Source organism: Etheostoma cragini, chromosome 24 (assembly GCF_013103735.1).
Source record: "Etheostoma cragini isolate CJK2018 chromosome 24, CSU_Ecrag_1.0, whole genome shotgun sequence".
NCBI classification, from domain to species: Eukaryota; Metazoa; Chordata; class Actinopteri; order Perciformes; family Percidae; genus Etheostoma; species Etheostoma cragini.
The window spans coordinates 8,085,930-8,100,686 of record NC_048430.1 but is presented as its reverse complement, the minus strand read 5'-3'; the positions used below and the strand labels follow the sequence as shown (position 1 = coordinate 8,100,686).

General features: G+C 40.0%; 1 protein-coding gene across 12 annotated transcripts in view; it reads left to right on the top strand.

Moving 5' to 3' along the window:
- The window catches only part of tns1a (tensin 1a), an 87,115-nt gene that overhangs the window by 51,719 nt on the left and 20,639 nt on the right, over positions 1-14,757 (top strand). For 9 of the 12 annotated variants that reach the window (XM_034864720.1, XM_034864721.1, XM_034864723.1 and 6 more), the window contains 9 exons: positions 308-430; positions 1,204-1,268; positions 1,738-1,821; positions 3,903-4,015; positions 4,105-4,165; positions 4,275-4,350; positions 4,435-4,579; positions 5,230-5,295; positions 5,437-5,562. In XM_034864720.1, the coding sequence (XP_034720611.1) occupies positions 308-430; positions 1,204-1,268; positions 1,738-1,821; positions 3,903-4,015; positions 4,105-4,165; positions 4,275-4,350; positions 4,435-4,579; positions 5,230-5,295; positions 5,437-5,562 (859 nt within the window). The remainder of the gene's footprint in view (positions 1-307; positions 431-1,203; positions 1,269-1,737; positions 1,822-3,902; positions 4,016-4,104; positions 4,166-4,274; positions 4,351-4,434; positions 4,580-5,229; positions 5,296-5,436; positions 5,563-14,757) is intronic. The other 3 variants (XM_034864727.1, XM_034864719.1, XM_034864726.1) reach the window with 1 other exon arrangement.

Here is a 14,757-nt window from a genome sequence, read left to right as displayed (position 1 = left end):
GTAGTGTATGTAAGAGCATTTCACATGTGTTCGTGAGAGGTAATTCTGAGTAAAGTCCCTAACGGCCCCTCATAACAGTGCATGCATATGTATACAATTGAATATATGCATACATACACACCCACATATCTAAAATAGAAGGAAAGAACACAATTAAAATTAAAAGCCAGAGAAATAAAGTGTGTCTTAAGCTGTGTCTTAAAAACATCAACAGACTCCACCTGTCTAACGGCCTCTGGCAGACTATTTCAGAGCCGAAGAGCCATCTCTGAAAAACCCAAATAAAAACCCTGATAATCCCCTTTAGGTTCTGGAGTTTGGCTGGCCGGATCACCATGCTCCAGCGCTGGACAAGATCTGCAGCATGTGCAAGGCCATCGACACATGGCTCAATGGAGACCCTCGGAACGTGGTGGTACTGCACAACAAGGTAAAGCAGGGATGACCCGTACACAGAGAAAATCATCTTTAATGTCAAAATATTGGAAACAGCTAGCCTGGCTCCGTCCAAAGACACCAAATCTGTTAACCAGCACCTCCAAAACTCAATTTACTCAATGTGTTTAATATCAACAAAAACCGCAGTGTGAAGACCACAATTCTTTGGTTCACAGGGGTTACATGCTGTAATGTTTCAGCCAGCAGTGGTTTCCTGTGGTCATTGTCACTGAAAAGTTGCAAGAAGACTATAACGTAGTTCCAAAATGTTCTTTTGAATATGAAAAATAAATCTATAATATAACAAAATGCATGTGTGGCTGCCGACCTTCTAAAATCCACATACAGTCTTGTAGTTATTCAATTCCTTTAGTTATACAACCCATTCGGTCTTGTTTAAACATGCACTACTGTACAATATTTACACATTCTTTCCAGATGAATCAGAAAAAAAGCAGAACGGAAAACATTTTTCCAGCTTCTCTGCTTTGGAACAGACTTTCTTTTAAGAGTCGGGCACTTTAAGCAAGCAGAGTGATCAAACAATATTTCATTTTATTTATGCTTCCAGCTTTGGGATTTTTAAATATAATTCATGCAGCTTGCTGACCACTCCATCACACCTGAGGATTTAGTCGTTCCTGTTTTTTTATGATTAATACCAAGTTGTTGTTTTTTTCTATCCCTTTGAAATGATCCCTGTTCCAAATAAGCTGTTCAATTGTACATCTTGAACGTCTTGTTGTGTGTGTTTGTGTGTCACAGGGGAACCGAGGTCGAACGGGGGTGGTGGTGGCTGCTTACATGCACTACAGCAACATATCCGCAAGGTATCAAACACGTCCCCATTGGTAGACACCTCCATCAACTTCAAATTCAGTATTATATTGTTAATTGGCTGCAGGTGAAAAATGCACCCTGCCAGTGTTTAAAAAGTGTTATTTAAGTATTTTTGGTGCTTTTGAATCTCTTTCTCACAAGGTTTTATAAGCACAGGAGCGCCAATCAATCACAGTTAGCCCTCGAGGTTTTGGGACTCGAGCGGCCTTGGAAATTAAAAACTGATGTGATTATTATGGCAAAACACTCAAGCTTGTTTTTGTGGCTGTGTGAGAAGAATGTAACCAGATGTTAATAGGTGGGATGAAGCCCGGAGGATTTAAAGCTGCTTTATAAATGATAAAGGCCAGGGGATATTCCTAAATCTCAAACTTGGGAAAACATGTGCAAGTCTTCCAAAAAAAATACTCTCTAGTATGACAAATCATAACGACGCCTGTCTAATTTTGTGTCGTGCAGTGCTGACCAGGCACTGGACAGGTTTGCCATGAGGCGCTTCTACGAGGACAAAGCACTTCCTGTTGGTCAGCCGTCACAGATAAGGTCAGTTAATACCTCACTTCCTGTTTTCCGACACCTGTTTGAAGCTCTATAAGTCTGACCTTTTCTACATCGAAGAGAAACCACCAATCTCTCTTACTACTGCCCCATGCACACTGCTTCAACATGCGGCAAAATCTAAAGCTCGAGCGGCCTGCCTGACTAGTTACGGTTGCTAAGCTATGATTGGACAACCACGAACGGTCAGTTCAAAAACTGTATAACAAGACAAACTGACGGATGAATGTTGCTCCATCTCTTACATTTTGGTTAAGAAACATTTTAAAGAGGATCTTCTTTTCCCTTTTTTCTCTTTATCTCCAGTTTAGTTTTAATTGGGATAATTAGTTGTACACGTCATGGCACGGAGAGAAGCCGTCTATCTTGTCCGTCTGAGAGATTCCTCTGGTGTCTCTGGGGAGACAGCAGGGCTCGGTGGCCGTTCATTTCTGCCCCCTTAGCACGTCATAGCATATTTTTCTCCATTTGATTGATTGGCCTCCTCATGAACAGAGGGCAAAACAGTCGAGTAAATTCCAAACCACACAAACCTAACTAGAGTGGTTTAAAGGTATCTTAACCATTTGTTATTTTGACTGCTGCTTCCTCTAGGGGGAGTATTTGCTGAGACATGCTCACTTAACTCATAAATCTGCTCCTGCCATATTATTAGATCCCGTCTGCATTATTAGCCAGTTAACTGCTTGACCCCTCACCGTCTCTCTTCTTCACCTGCGGAGAGAGAAATCCTGATCTGAGTTCCTCTTGGAAAAGATGAGCAGGACAAAGGTTACAGGGAACAAAAGAGGAAACAGCATGGGGCTTAGCACCATTTCATTTCAGCTTGTGAATCAGCCAGCAAGTCATTCTCTAACAAGTCTATAGGCTTGCCCTTTGCCCTGCTGCTATTTCCTTCTCCGGGTATAATTATCTCTGCCCCTGGAGTATTATGGTCTGGAATGTGTGACATTAACGTCGAGAGTGGGAGATGAGCTCAACCTACTGCTGCTATAAGAGCTTGTAAAAGTTTGGATTTAAGGTGTTACAAAGTAGCATTTTAGTCTCATTAAACAACTAACACTTTGGTTGTGAATTGTTAGAAATGTTACAGCAAAACAATGTGAGCCCTTTCTGAGAGGACAGGCTGCCAGACAGTTTGCGGAACATAAAATAAATCATTTCATGACGCAAATAACATGTTTCCTGGCATGTTTATATGCCATAAAAAAGTTAGAATAGTGTCAACTTTTATAATGACTTCTCGACCATGTCACACTTATAAAGACAGGACCTCCCAGAGTCTAACTGCTGGTGGTTGCTCTGAAAAATTGAGCAACAGAATTAAAATAATATTAAAAGAACAGCATCCACAGACTGATCCTTGGTCAGATAGACAGGGACTTTGACAGCGTGGGAAATGAGCAGTGATGCCAAAGATTTATTAGCAACACACTCTCTGTGACAGAAGGAATATGGTTCCATATTTGAGCAGAACCATTAGCCTGAAATTCATACAATAAACCATTCCCTAGGCTGGATTTTTTTCAGTTAGTATGTATGTGTACAGTCTGTTGACATTTTAAAAGATTTGGTGGGTGATAACACACTGAACATGATCACTTCTCATATCGCACACACATACACACACACACACTCACGCGCAGCGCTGCTCTCGTGGCATCCCTGTTTAGTCTAATTGAATTTAACAGAGGCGAAACCATCTGGCCACTGACAGCAGAGCAAGGGCAGGGGTGGGGGGGGGCGTTTGCATGTGGCGACCCCCACGGTCACGGTCCCGTTTGGTACCATCATCGTTATCATCATTAACAACCAGACCACGCTAACGCAACAGACCCCCGACTGGCTTCTGTACACACCCATTCACTCTGACATTTCCCGCAGTGGATGAAGGTTTTTTTATATCCAAGTGGGATTCGCTTCTGGCTCGGCTATCCCAACATGCTTAGAGGCGGGATAGCTGTTTGAGACAACGTAGTTGTCATTATTGATAGTGTACACAGCTTGATGTTTAAAAACGGTATTCCATGACGTTGGATTGCACTCTTACTTTCCCTTCTTTGCAGGTATGTGCGATACTTCAACGGCCTTCTTTCCGGACACATAAAAATCAACAACAAGCCCCTGTTCCTGCATCATGTGATCATGCACGGCATACCCAACTTTGAATCCAAAGGAGGTGAGCTTCCGCCTCTGCCAAATGAACAGAAAGAACAGTTTTTGCTGGTTTTCTTGGTTTCAATTGACCTTCTTCATTTCCCTTGACAGGCTGCCGTCCTTTCCTAAAGATCTACCAGGCGATGCAACCAGTCTACACGTCGGGAATATAGTATGGACAATTTTATTCCCGTTTGGTGTGGTTTGTGTTTGAATCGAGAGCAAATCTTACAATATATTGAATCCATTAACATCAGAGGTTCTTATGGTTATTATTACAGCAATGTGCAAGGAGACAGTAACACCAGTATCTGCATCACTATTGAACCCGGCCTGCTTCTAAAGGGAGACATCCTGGTAACAGTTTTATTAAACTACTGACAATAATGCTGATTGATACATCCATTAAGGTACTGATGTTTTCTTTTGTACTCAACGCAGTTGAAGTGTTACCACAAGAGGTACAGAAACTCCACCAGAGATGTGATGTTCCGGGTGCAGTTCCACACCTGCGCCATCCACGACCTCGGGGTGGTGTTTGGGAAAAACGAGCTGGATGAGACCTTCAAAGGTAACGGCTCTCCGGGTGGGTGTGATTTTACAGTATACATATTTTTGTGATCACAAAGAATATACGAACGTTGGCAGTCACCGAACAGACCATTAAGGCTGATTGTTTTCAGTTGTTGCTGCAGGTGTTTTAAACTGGTTTTAACTGGGATTTTTGGGTTCCAGTACGAATTAGTTTACATGCCCTGCTGCAAGAGGACACTGTTCCTCATATTTTTATGGTCATAATCTCTGGTGGTGAAGGCAGCTCAGCATTTCATAAGACTAAAATGATGGAAGAAAAGCAACAGGCTCAGACAGAGTTGCAGTTTTGTTGTATTTAAAAATTTGAATAAACACTTAAACAGCAGAATGTGACTACCAGCAAGTAGCATTATTGATTTTTATATAGTTTTCACATGTTTGTAATACTCAAATGAATACAAATAAATTCACAGTTTTGTTTTATTGCGCTAACAACTGAAAACCTTGAGCCTTTAATTTGCTAAACTGCACTTGAAATTCTTGACATCTGATCTGTAACTGTCAACGTTTTTTTTTAATATGTTGTATGTTTCACTATAATGCTCCATGCATCATACCTCACCGACATATCGCCATTGTGTGCATTCATGTTCGTTGTTTTGCAAAAAGAAAATCATTTTTGTACTGTGTGTTTCCATGCAGATGAAAGGTTCCCAGAATATGGGAAGGTGGAGTTTGTGTTCTCATATGGACCAGAAAAAATCAAAGGTAGTCCATTCTTTCTGACAAAAGGGGTCTGTGACAATTACCATTTCTTCTCAATTTATCAGTTTCCTTAGAGTATTTGATATTGGCATTTTTTAATTTGGTGTGAGAACTCAGTTACCCATCATGCCATGTGTTTCTCAGGACTGGGCCACCTGGAGAATGGGCCGAGCGTTTCTGTGGACTACAACACCCAGGACCCTCTGATCCGCTGGGACTCGTACGAGAGCTTCAGCCAGCGCTGTGAGGACGCTGTGGATGGCGAGCATGGTATGTGCGCACACACACACACACACACACACACACACACACACAAAGAGAGAGAGAGAGCAAGAGAGAGAGAGAGTTTGATGGTTGGATTGTTTCCACTCATCCACAGTTCCATCCACAGAAACTTCCAGACTCACATGATGGCACAGCTGGTGTTGCTTTGTTGGTAGTTTGATTTTCCCATAACATTTTTTAGAGGAGGACAAAGAAGTGGTTTTAAACCTGACTCCCAATCCATACAGGACTGGTATCATATAAATTATGAAATCTTTGCAATGGAATTAATGTCCTTCTCCATGAGACTCCAAGTCTTTCCTTTGTTTAAATTTAGGTTTCATTTATTTCCATTCTTTAGCCAGTTTTGTTCTATTCAAATACATTTTTGTACATTCACTTCAAGTGATTACCGCATGTTTTGTTTGTGCTCAAATTTTATAAATCTGAAAATATGGGTCACTCAGTCAAGATTTTAAGTCCAAAACTGATTGTGAAAACTGCAGACAATACGTGATTATCAATAAAAGATAAATGAAGAAAGAAAAAAGAATCTCAGAGGAAATCATATTGTAAAAGGGAACTCAGACACGTTACAGTTGACTCACTGAATAATAGGAAAATGTTAAATAACAGCAGTTTTTATGGATCAAACTCAATTTTGATTTAAATACACAGTATATAAACAAAAAGCTAATTCTGTTTTGCCAAGTTCAAATCCGGATTTTGGAGCCACATGAACCTTTTACCTTAATCACTGCCACAGATCAAGATCTCAGGCTTCGATGTATCTGCTCTCTCCTGAAGAGAAGATCCAGTGTCTCTCTACTCCTCACCCACCTCTCCTCCTCTAACCTCTTATCTGAGCTTCCCTAGCAGAGCCCTCATTCTCCTAAACCCCAGTCTGTCAATTAGTCCTTTAAATAGCCACTGCAGAAATAGGGGGGCGTCAGTCGCCCTGCCAGTGGCTGCCCACTTCCCGGGTGGGGGGGGGGGGGGGTTGTAACCTGAGACACCACTAACCTCAAGTGCCACGAGAGCCCAAACCCACTCCCATCCACTTCCAGCTTTTGCTTCTGTACCAGTTTGGAAATTTGAAATTTGGTCCCACATTTACATCTTCCTACCTATTTAGTCCTCGTCAGACAAATCAGTGCAAGAAATGCCAAAAACCTCAACATTTCACACTCATAGCATCATAAGATATTTAGGTTCCATCCCATGTGTGGCTTGTGTTCAATAGGTACAATACTACAAATGTTCACGTATTTGTGCTTTACTTCATTATTTATATTTTTGGAAACTTTCACTTTCACTCCACTAAATTACATGTATACTTTTACTCCACTACATATCCTAAATAACATGTATACTTTTACTCCACTACATATCCTAAATAAAATGTATACTTTAACTCCACTACATATCCTAAAGAACATGTATACTTTAACTCCACTACATATCCTAAAGAACATGTATACTTTCACTCCACTACATATCCTAAAGAACATGTATACTTTAACTCCACTACATATCCTGAAGAACATGTATACTTTAACTCCACTACATATTCTCAATAACATGTACACTTTTACTCCACTACATGTCCTAAATAACATGTATACTTTCACTCCACTACATGTCCTAAATAACATGTATACTTTTACTCCACTACACTTCCCCCCTAAGCATTTTTGTTACTTGCAAGAAATATTTCCGTACTGTTTCTGTTTTTTTTCTTTGTCGATGTCGGACTTTGAATTAGATGTTTAAGAAGGTGTGGAAACACCTGAATGTTTTGCTTTACTATAAGGAAGCCACAATAAAGTTACTTTTTACTTCTTATAATTAACTACATTTAATATCATAAGATTAAAGTAAATACAGTAAATACCACATGATTTAAGACGTGTACTCTAGTAATATTCTGAAAAGGTGACCTTGACTTCTACCAAAGTCCTTTTCTGGTGAGATACTTGTACCTTTACTTAAGAACCGCTTTCAATTACAGTACTTTGGATAGGATTGTCCATAACTGACAGTCTCAGTGATGATGAGATTCATGATTATTGTTAATCTGAGAAAATCGGAGGATGTACTCACACTCAGTTGAGTCACTACTTGGCAGCCATTGTAGTGCTGCATCTACTTTTATGTAAGGGATTTTTTTTTTTTACAGCTTCTCAAAGACCCATTTCATTTTTATGAACATCCCCAGAGAACCGGTGCGGTAATTGCTGTGTTGCAAGAAGGTCAGTGGGAAATGCCAGGATTGCAAGTTTGAGCCTAATTGAATGGGTGGCGGCGTTCTCAGCACTCAGCAGAAAAACCTCTCGGCCAGTTTATTCATTTCTCTAATTGCAGCACTCTTACACTTGGACGTGAGATTCTGAATGTTCAGAGGAAGGTGGTGCAGGAACACAATGTCTGTTTTTACAAGGACTGAGCAGACAGGGAATGAAGCAGGTCTTGCTTGTTGTTGGAAGATGGAACAATGAAATTATAGATCTTTAAAAAAAGATCAGCATTTAAATGTTGACAAAAAAAGACCTTACAGTTATATTTTTAAGTCGGAAAAAGGAGTAGAAGAGAATGTTAATACACATTTGAGCTGGTAGACCCAGGTCACCACATACTGTACACTAATGCCACACGATTAACACTGACATGACTAGAATGGTCTATAGTTACACACTGTACAGTGGACAGTAATGACTCATCGGGTATCATTTGGTGAATCCAGACTTGCTTATTTGTCCGGGTGTTAAACGTGCATTTCATCCTCAGGCGTTGATGTCCGTATGCACGTGGGGCCCATTTAACTCACTCAAGCGCCATTTTTAACAGAGTCCAGCAACCTTGGAAATCCAGTTGAGAGGAGTCAACGATAGATGGGTGTCTTAAAAGGTCTGCAGGATTAGGCAGCTTAGAGTTATGTGCATTTCACACAGTCATGGGGAGCGTGAGGAGAGGCGTTCTTACGTAGCTGTCTTTAACAGAAGGTATTTGTTGGGAGTGTTGCACTTAAGCAGTTAATAAGTGTGGTGTTGTGTAAAAAATGTGTTAAGATATTAGGCAAGCTGTTTGTGTTGGTGTTATACAGTATTTTTGAACTATGTTGGCATGCATAGGTGTCTGTGTATGCCTGTTGTAAATGTTGTGGGTTTGTATGTTTGTATGTTTTTTTGTTGTGTGTGTGTGTGTGTGTGTGTGTGTGTGTGTGTGTGTGTGTGTGTGTGTGTGTGTGTGTGTGTGTGTGTGTGTGTGTGTGCACCTTGTGTTTGTCGGCTTGCCTTTGCTCCACTAATAGCCCTGTGGTGTGGTGGCAGCTGTCGACCCATGGGGACAAACCAGTCAGAAGACCACCGTTAGGGCCGCTGAGCAGCCAAAGAACCACTCCACTTTTACAAGAAAATTAGTCCATGCATGTTTAAAACTAATTCTGATTCCAATTGTTTTATGCAGCATATTTGGTGAAGTGGATGTTTCATATGTTTCTAATTTTAATAAAAAATACTCAGCACGACAGAAAATGGCCCCTAATTGGTTTTAGGAATATAAGGATCCTCTGAGTTCGGAAAAATGAGAATAGCCACTAAACATATAGTGTCATGCCACATGGGAAAAATAAGTGTGTGTGTTCCTATGTGTGTGTGTGTGTGTGTGTGTACAGTACAGTACAGTGGGGCAGCAGACCCAGTGCCCCCCCTTGTTTACCGCCATCCTCCCATATTTGGCTGGGGCTGTGCCCTGAAACATGTCTGGAATAGCTAGATTGAGACAGACACAGAGACAGAGACAGAGATAGAGAGACAGGCTCAGAGAGGCCGAGAGAAGCAGAGAAGACAAGATATTTGCAAAGATTTGCCAAGGGTTCAAAGCAAGTGAAGTTATTTTTCTTTCGTTGCTGAAGTTTGAATAAAGGAGAAAGGAAAAAGAAGAAGAGATTAACGAATGAAGTAAAATTGAGGAGAGACGCAGAGCAGCTAAACAGCATTGTTTGGTGAGTAGAACTGTGAGGTCTTGGAATTACTACTAGTAACTTTCTTTACAAATTAGAAACTTCTGTCGAGTTCAAATTACCATGTGTAACTGCCTATAACATACTGTGAAATAAAATATTATAATATCGTGCTAAAAAGAAATTGCAAAGTTTGTGTTATTTTGGTTTCTTGGCAAAATACTGCAGGTTTTGCCTCCTAAAATGTCATCTCCTCACTCTTTTGCCCAGACAAATACAAAAATATAACTTTTTGTTCATTTGGTCCATAGACACTAGAGTCTGTTTGTCTGTTTATGGCGTTTCCATGTCAACACTGTTGCATCCTGTGTGTTTGGCACCTATTTGGTATAAAATGAGTCATGGAGTAAGCAATTTGTGTGTGGAACATTTTATGAGTGAGCTGCAATTTGGGTGTACCAAAACTATTAGGGACCTTGGTGGGTTACTTCATGTAAGCTTCAGAGAGCTCGGACCGGGATACGATGCATGTAAGATAGTTTTTAAATTCAGTATTTCAAGTTTTCCAAAGGAACGTTAACACTCCAGAATATAAGATATCCTTGAAAAAAAAGGCATCTACAGGTACAATTGAGAAAGTTGAGAAAATACTTACTCTACAGAAAAAGCTTTAAAGGTAAACCACAAGTGATTTTACATCCATTCCTCATTGCCATAATGACATGTTCACAACTTTGCCACATGCATATTTACACTTGGTATTAAACCTAGTACAGTTGTGTTTTAAGGAAAGCTTTAAAAGTGGCTGAGAAAATTCTGCAGAAATGGAGAGCAGTTGGGTATTTTAAAAAGCCCCGTGTGTGTCTTGCATGAGCACATAATGCTTCTAGTTAGACCTCTTGCTGACAGCACAGTGAGCTATAGCGGCAGGTTCAAATCCCAGCCCTGGAAACCCTGCTGAGCCAGTCCTCATCTCTTAATGCCTCCTTTCTCCTGCTGTCTGAGTCTGTCTAGATGTCTACATATGGCCTTCTCTCTGTCTGTCTTTTTCTAGTCGCATGTTATTGATTTAAGTTAACTTAGCCTCATTTGTAATTTCAGAATGTCTCTGTCAAAATGCAGAAAATGCAAAATACAGCTGCCTTGACACTTTTGTATTTTAAATTGCACTTTATCAATACGAAATCCAAATTTGTTATCTTTACAGAAATCCAAATCTTTAGAAGTGTTTTAGATTGTTACTGTACCTGTACAGCGCTTACAATAGGTAAGTAAGCTGTATGTCTCTGAGAGTCCAGCATGGCACCTAAAAAGCCCTCAAAGTTAAAGAGATGACTGACCGAGTCTAGGTAGACAGAAGGCAGATTATGACAGCTACTGAGCCTCATGAGTGAAGGACAGATGGATGGACAGATGCACAGAATACCAAGCTGCCAGTCAGGAGACAGCAAGACGTACATAGGGAGACATAACGTTATCCTGTTGGACTTCTTTTTATGTCTGAGGCAATGTTAGGACACACTGGCAGTAAATTGTGTTCTTGTTGATGTGCAAAGATGCTCACTTGACCCCTTTTGAGAGGAGCGGATGTGAGCAAGGCACACTGGTTAAGTTTAAAGGTGCGCCATGGAATTTTCTTGTAAACAATGATAAGTTATATTTAGCGTTACTCATCAAAACACAGTGTGTGTATCCTTGGAGGTTGAATGTTTTTTTTCCCTTCCTCCTTCAATTTTTGAAATCTTGCAATGTTTCCATGCCTGTTTCTTTCATGCCTTCTTAACTTTGCCTATTTTGGCACATTGCTAAATTTCTTTGCACATTACCACCACATTTGACCTTTTTAAACTGATAGAAAGGAACTGGGAATTTAAAACTCACCTCAACACATACAGTAAATGAGAACATACATGCATAATATTTCTTCATCAATAATGATTTCAGTTTATACCACACAACTTTAGCTACTTCTGTCCCCATCTGTACAGTAATTCTATCTTCACTTAGACAGTATATGTGGCTCATTTAGGTTTAACCAACCAACTCAGCCCAGTTAAAAATCCCAATCGGCTTCTGGAACTGACGTTTCATTTCTTGCTAAAAGAGAAAATAGTCGATAGGAATCAGACGTGGAGTGCAGCTGGTTGTCACTCAGACAGTCAGACAGTCAGACAGATAGTTTTTTATGACAGGCGGCTGAATGGATGACATCAGCCTGAATGCAATCGTGGAGACAGATACTGATACAGTCACGTCAGATTACCTCAAACTGTGACAGCTGGACACCGGGTGATAGATGGGACTGAGAGACAGACATGGCAAATATAAAACTGCAACAGCTTTCCTTGTGCGAGTCACCAACCAACACCAACCTTGACACCTTTTTCACTGATGGACTGTCACATCATCCCTTGGTAGGGTGTAGCTTTCTCTCTCTTGTGCACTGTTGCAAAAACCTCAACAACCCATTTGAACTCATGTAAATATCATGGAAGGAGTTAGTAAAAGGTTAATCTTTCTCCTTAAGAAAAGGAAGATTTTACAACAAAACACAGGAATAATTATAATTTTTTTGCACTCCTCATGGCTCACACATACACACACACACACACACACACACACACACACACACACACACACACACACACTCAAGTTGTCAGTCAAACCCAGTCACCCACTGCTGGCATGCAGACTGGACGTCGTCACAGTGATATGAAAGCTTTGAACGTGAATGTCACATCATGCTGAAAGATACCTGATGGCTCGCTGACCACTCTATGTGTGTAGATGTTACGTGTACATGCCTGTCACGACATGTCAGTGTTTATAAATGTACCTGTAACACTCAGCAACTGACTGATAAGGGGCAATTTAGATCTTTAAAACACACAGCTACAACAACATAAAGCTTAAGCTATCTAATATTTCTGGAACTACTATTAAGTAAACTTTTTTCTTGATATTTAAAAAAAGAAACTTATATGAGTCGAAGTGTAACCAGAAATGAAAATGTCAATTACATTTTAATAACAATACCAGTTTAGGTAACTGAGATTTTGAGCTTTTTCATAAATCAGCAAGGATGACCAACTGCTGAGCCAGAAAAAACAAACATCCTAATGCATTTTGGTCCTTTTCATCTCTGTCATTCTGGTCCTCTTTCCATTCGCCCAGTTTTACTGCTCTCACACAGTGACACCTAGTTTCCACATAACCCATAGACCTTCTGACAAATCCATAAAGGCCATTCTACCACAGGTCAACGTCCCACAAATAGCTCTTAATGTGGATGTCTGTATGTATGCATATGCATTTATAAACACATATGGAATCATACACCATATCCTCTTACCTAAGTAGACAAGACACCCATCATGGAACTGTTTAATGATGCGTGTAAAAGTTAGGTGTGTTTCTATATTTATGTGCCTGTGCTTTGTAAAAATGGGTTTGGTCCTTTTTATAAGGTCATCAGGTCCCCTATAAGAGTGTCAAGCACATCTTTAAGTTTCCACCATCCCTGGAAACTTGTAAAGCAGATAATAAGAGAATCCAAAGAAAGAATCCACTCCAAAAGCCTTTTAAAAATAGTTGGTGGTGCATACTGTGGTGCCAGTTATAGTTCCAAACTATCATAGATTGGATATTGCCAAGAAAAAAGAAGTGTTCCTAGAACAGAGCCCGGAGGAACCTCTTTGATAGATCCTTAGGCAATCAACACTTCTTTTGGACTCTAGGTATTAAAACTAAACTGAATGCATGTGAAGGATGCTAGTATGATCTTCTGAATTAAATTAAGTTAAAATAAATCACTATAATTTTAAAGTAAATTTTTTTTAGTTAAACTTGTACAATAAAAGTATTCTGATGGTTTAAGGAAGAAAAACAATTAACATTTCAACCCTGGCATTCATGATTTTCTTCCACGAGGGTAATGATTTTTGTCCCACTTTTGGCTTCCCACTCAGTGCTAAACTAACACAGGTTTATACACCAAAAGCCCAGGCATTAAAATGTGTGCATGAAAGGCATTCCACTACTGTGTCCGGCACCAAAATGGCCTACCAGCCATGTGCTCATTGCTTTATAGTAGTGTTGACAAATGTCCCGCCTCAATCACCTTGGGGCTGTTAATCTCAAATGTATTTACTATGTATATAATCCACAACCCAGCTGGTGCATTTCACACAACAATAACAGTGGTTGTAGCACATTGTCTATTTATAATAAACCATTGGCCACAGATGTTTAAATGGCTTTTTAATGGCCTCCAAGGCTGCAATGTGGCAATGAGACACTCAAGCGAACACTTAAGAGAATACAGCCTAGAGGCAGGTGGTGTGTGTGTGTGTGTGTGTGTGTGTGTGTGTGTGTGTGTCTGTGTGTGGTGTGTGTGTGTGTGTTTGTGTGTAGCTCTGTATGAGCAATGATTAGGGCACTTTCACAAGAGAATGGACAGGTGTGTGTGTGTGTGTTTGTGTGAGAGAAAGACATACAAGTTTAACAGTCATGTTCTTAGTACTTTACATACCAATACTTCTTCAGGATCAGAATACTTTATTAATCCCCTCAGGGACATTGTTTAATTGTACCTGATTTGAATTTCATTGACTATGTAAATGAGTTGTGATAAGTATGGCTTTGTCCTATGAAGCAGAGAGAAAGGCATGTTACACTCTTTAAACACAGTGGGAAACAAGTTGTTAGCTATTTGTGTTAGCCAAGCCTTGGTGACTCAACCGATCTTTTTTGGGATCTGCTGCAGCTATTCATTCACATCAGAAGAAAGATATTTGTTCTATTCAGATAGAGAGATTCTTGTTTGTGTGCCAGTCACTGGATTTAATGCCAGACTGGAGGTCTGTACTCAAGTCTGAAGCTCTCTGACATTGATGCTAAGTCACTGCAAGTGTTGCAGTGTTATATATTTTTAGTATGTGGATGATACCTGGATCACACTGTTCATATTTAAATGTAAGGTCAAAAAAAGACCTATTCAGTATCTGTTACGGAGCTTTTAGTTTTATAACTCAATCCTCCTCAGCAGATAAGGTTTCCCCTGTTGTCATGAAAATATAGATGTTCAAATTTACAATTTTAGAAGCACTTTAAAAAGTACTCAAACATGTTGGCTTAAACGATTGATCCTTTACTGTGAGTCAGTCCCTCCTGGGACATTTCTGTCTCCACTTTATTCTGTTCTGTTAACAAAGGCTGGAAAAATGTCAGCAATTTCAGAA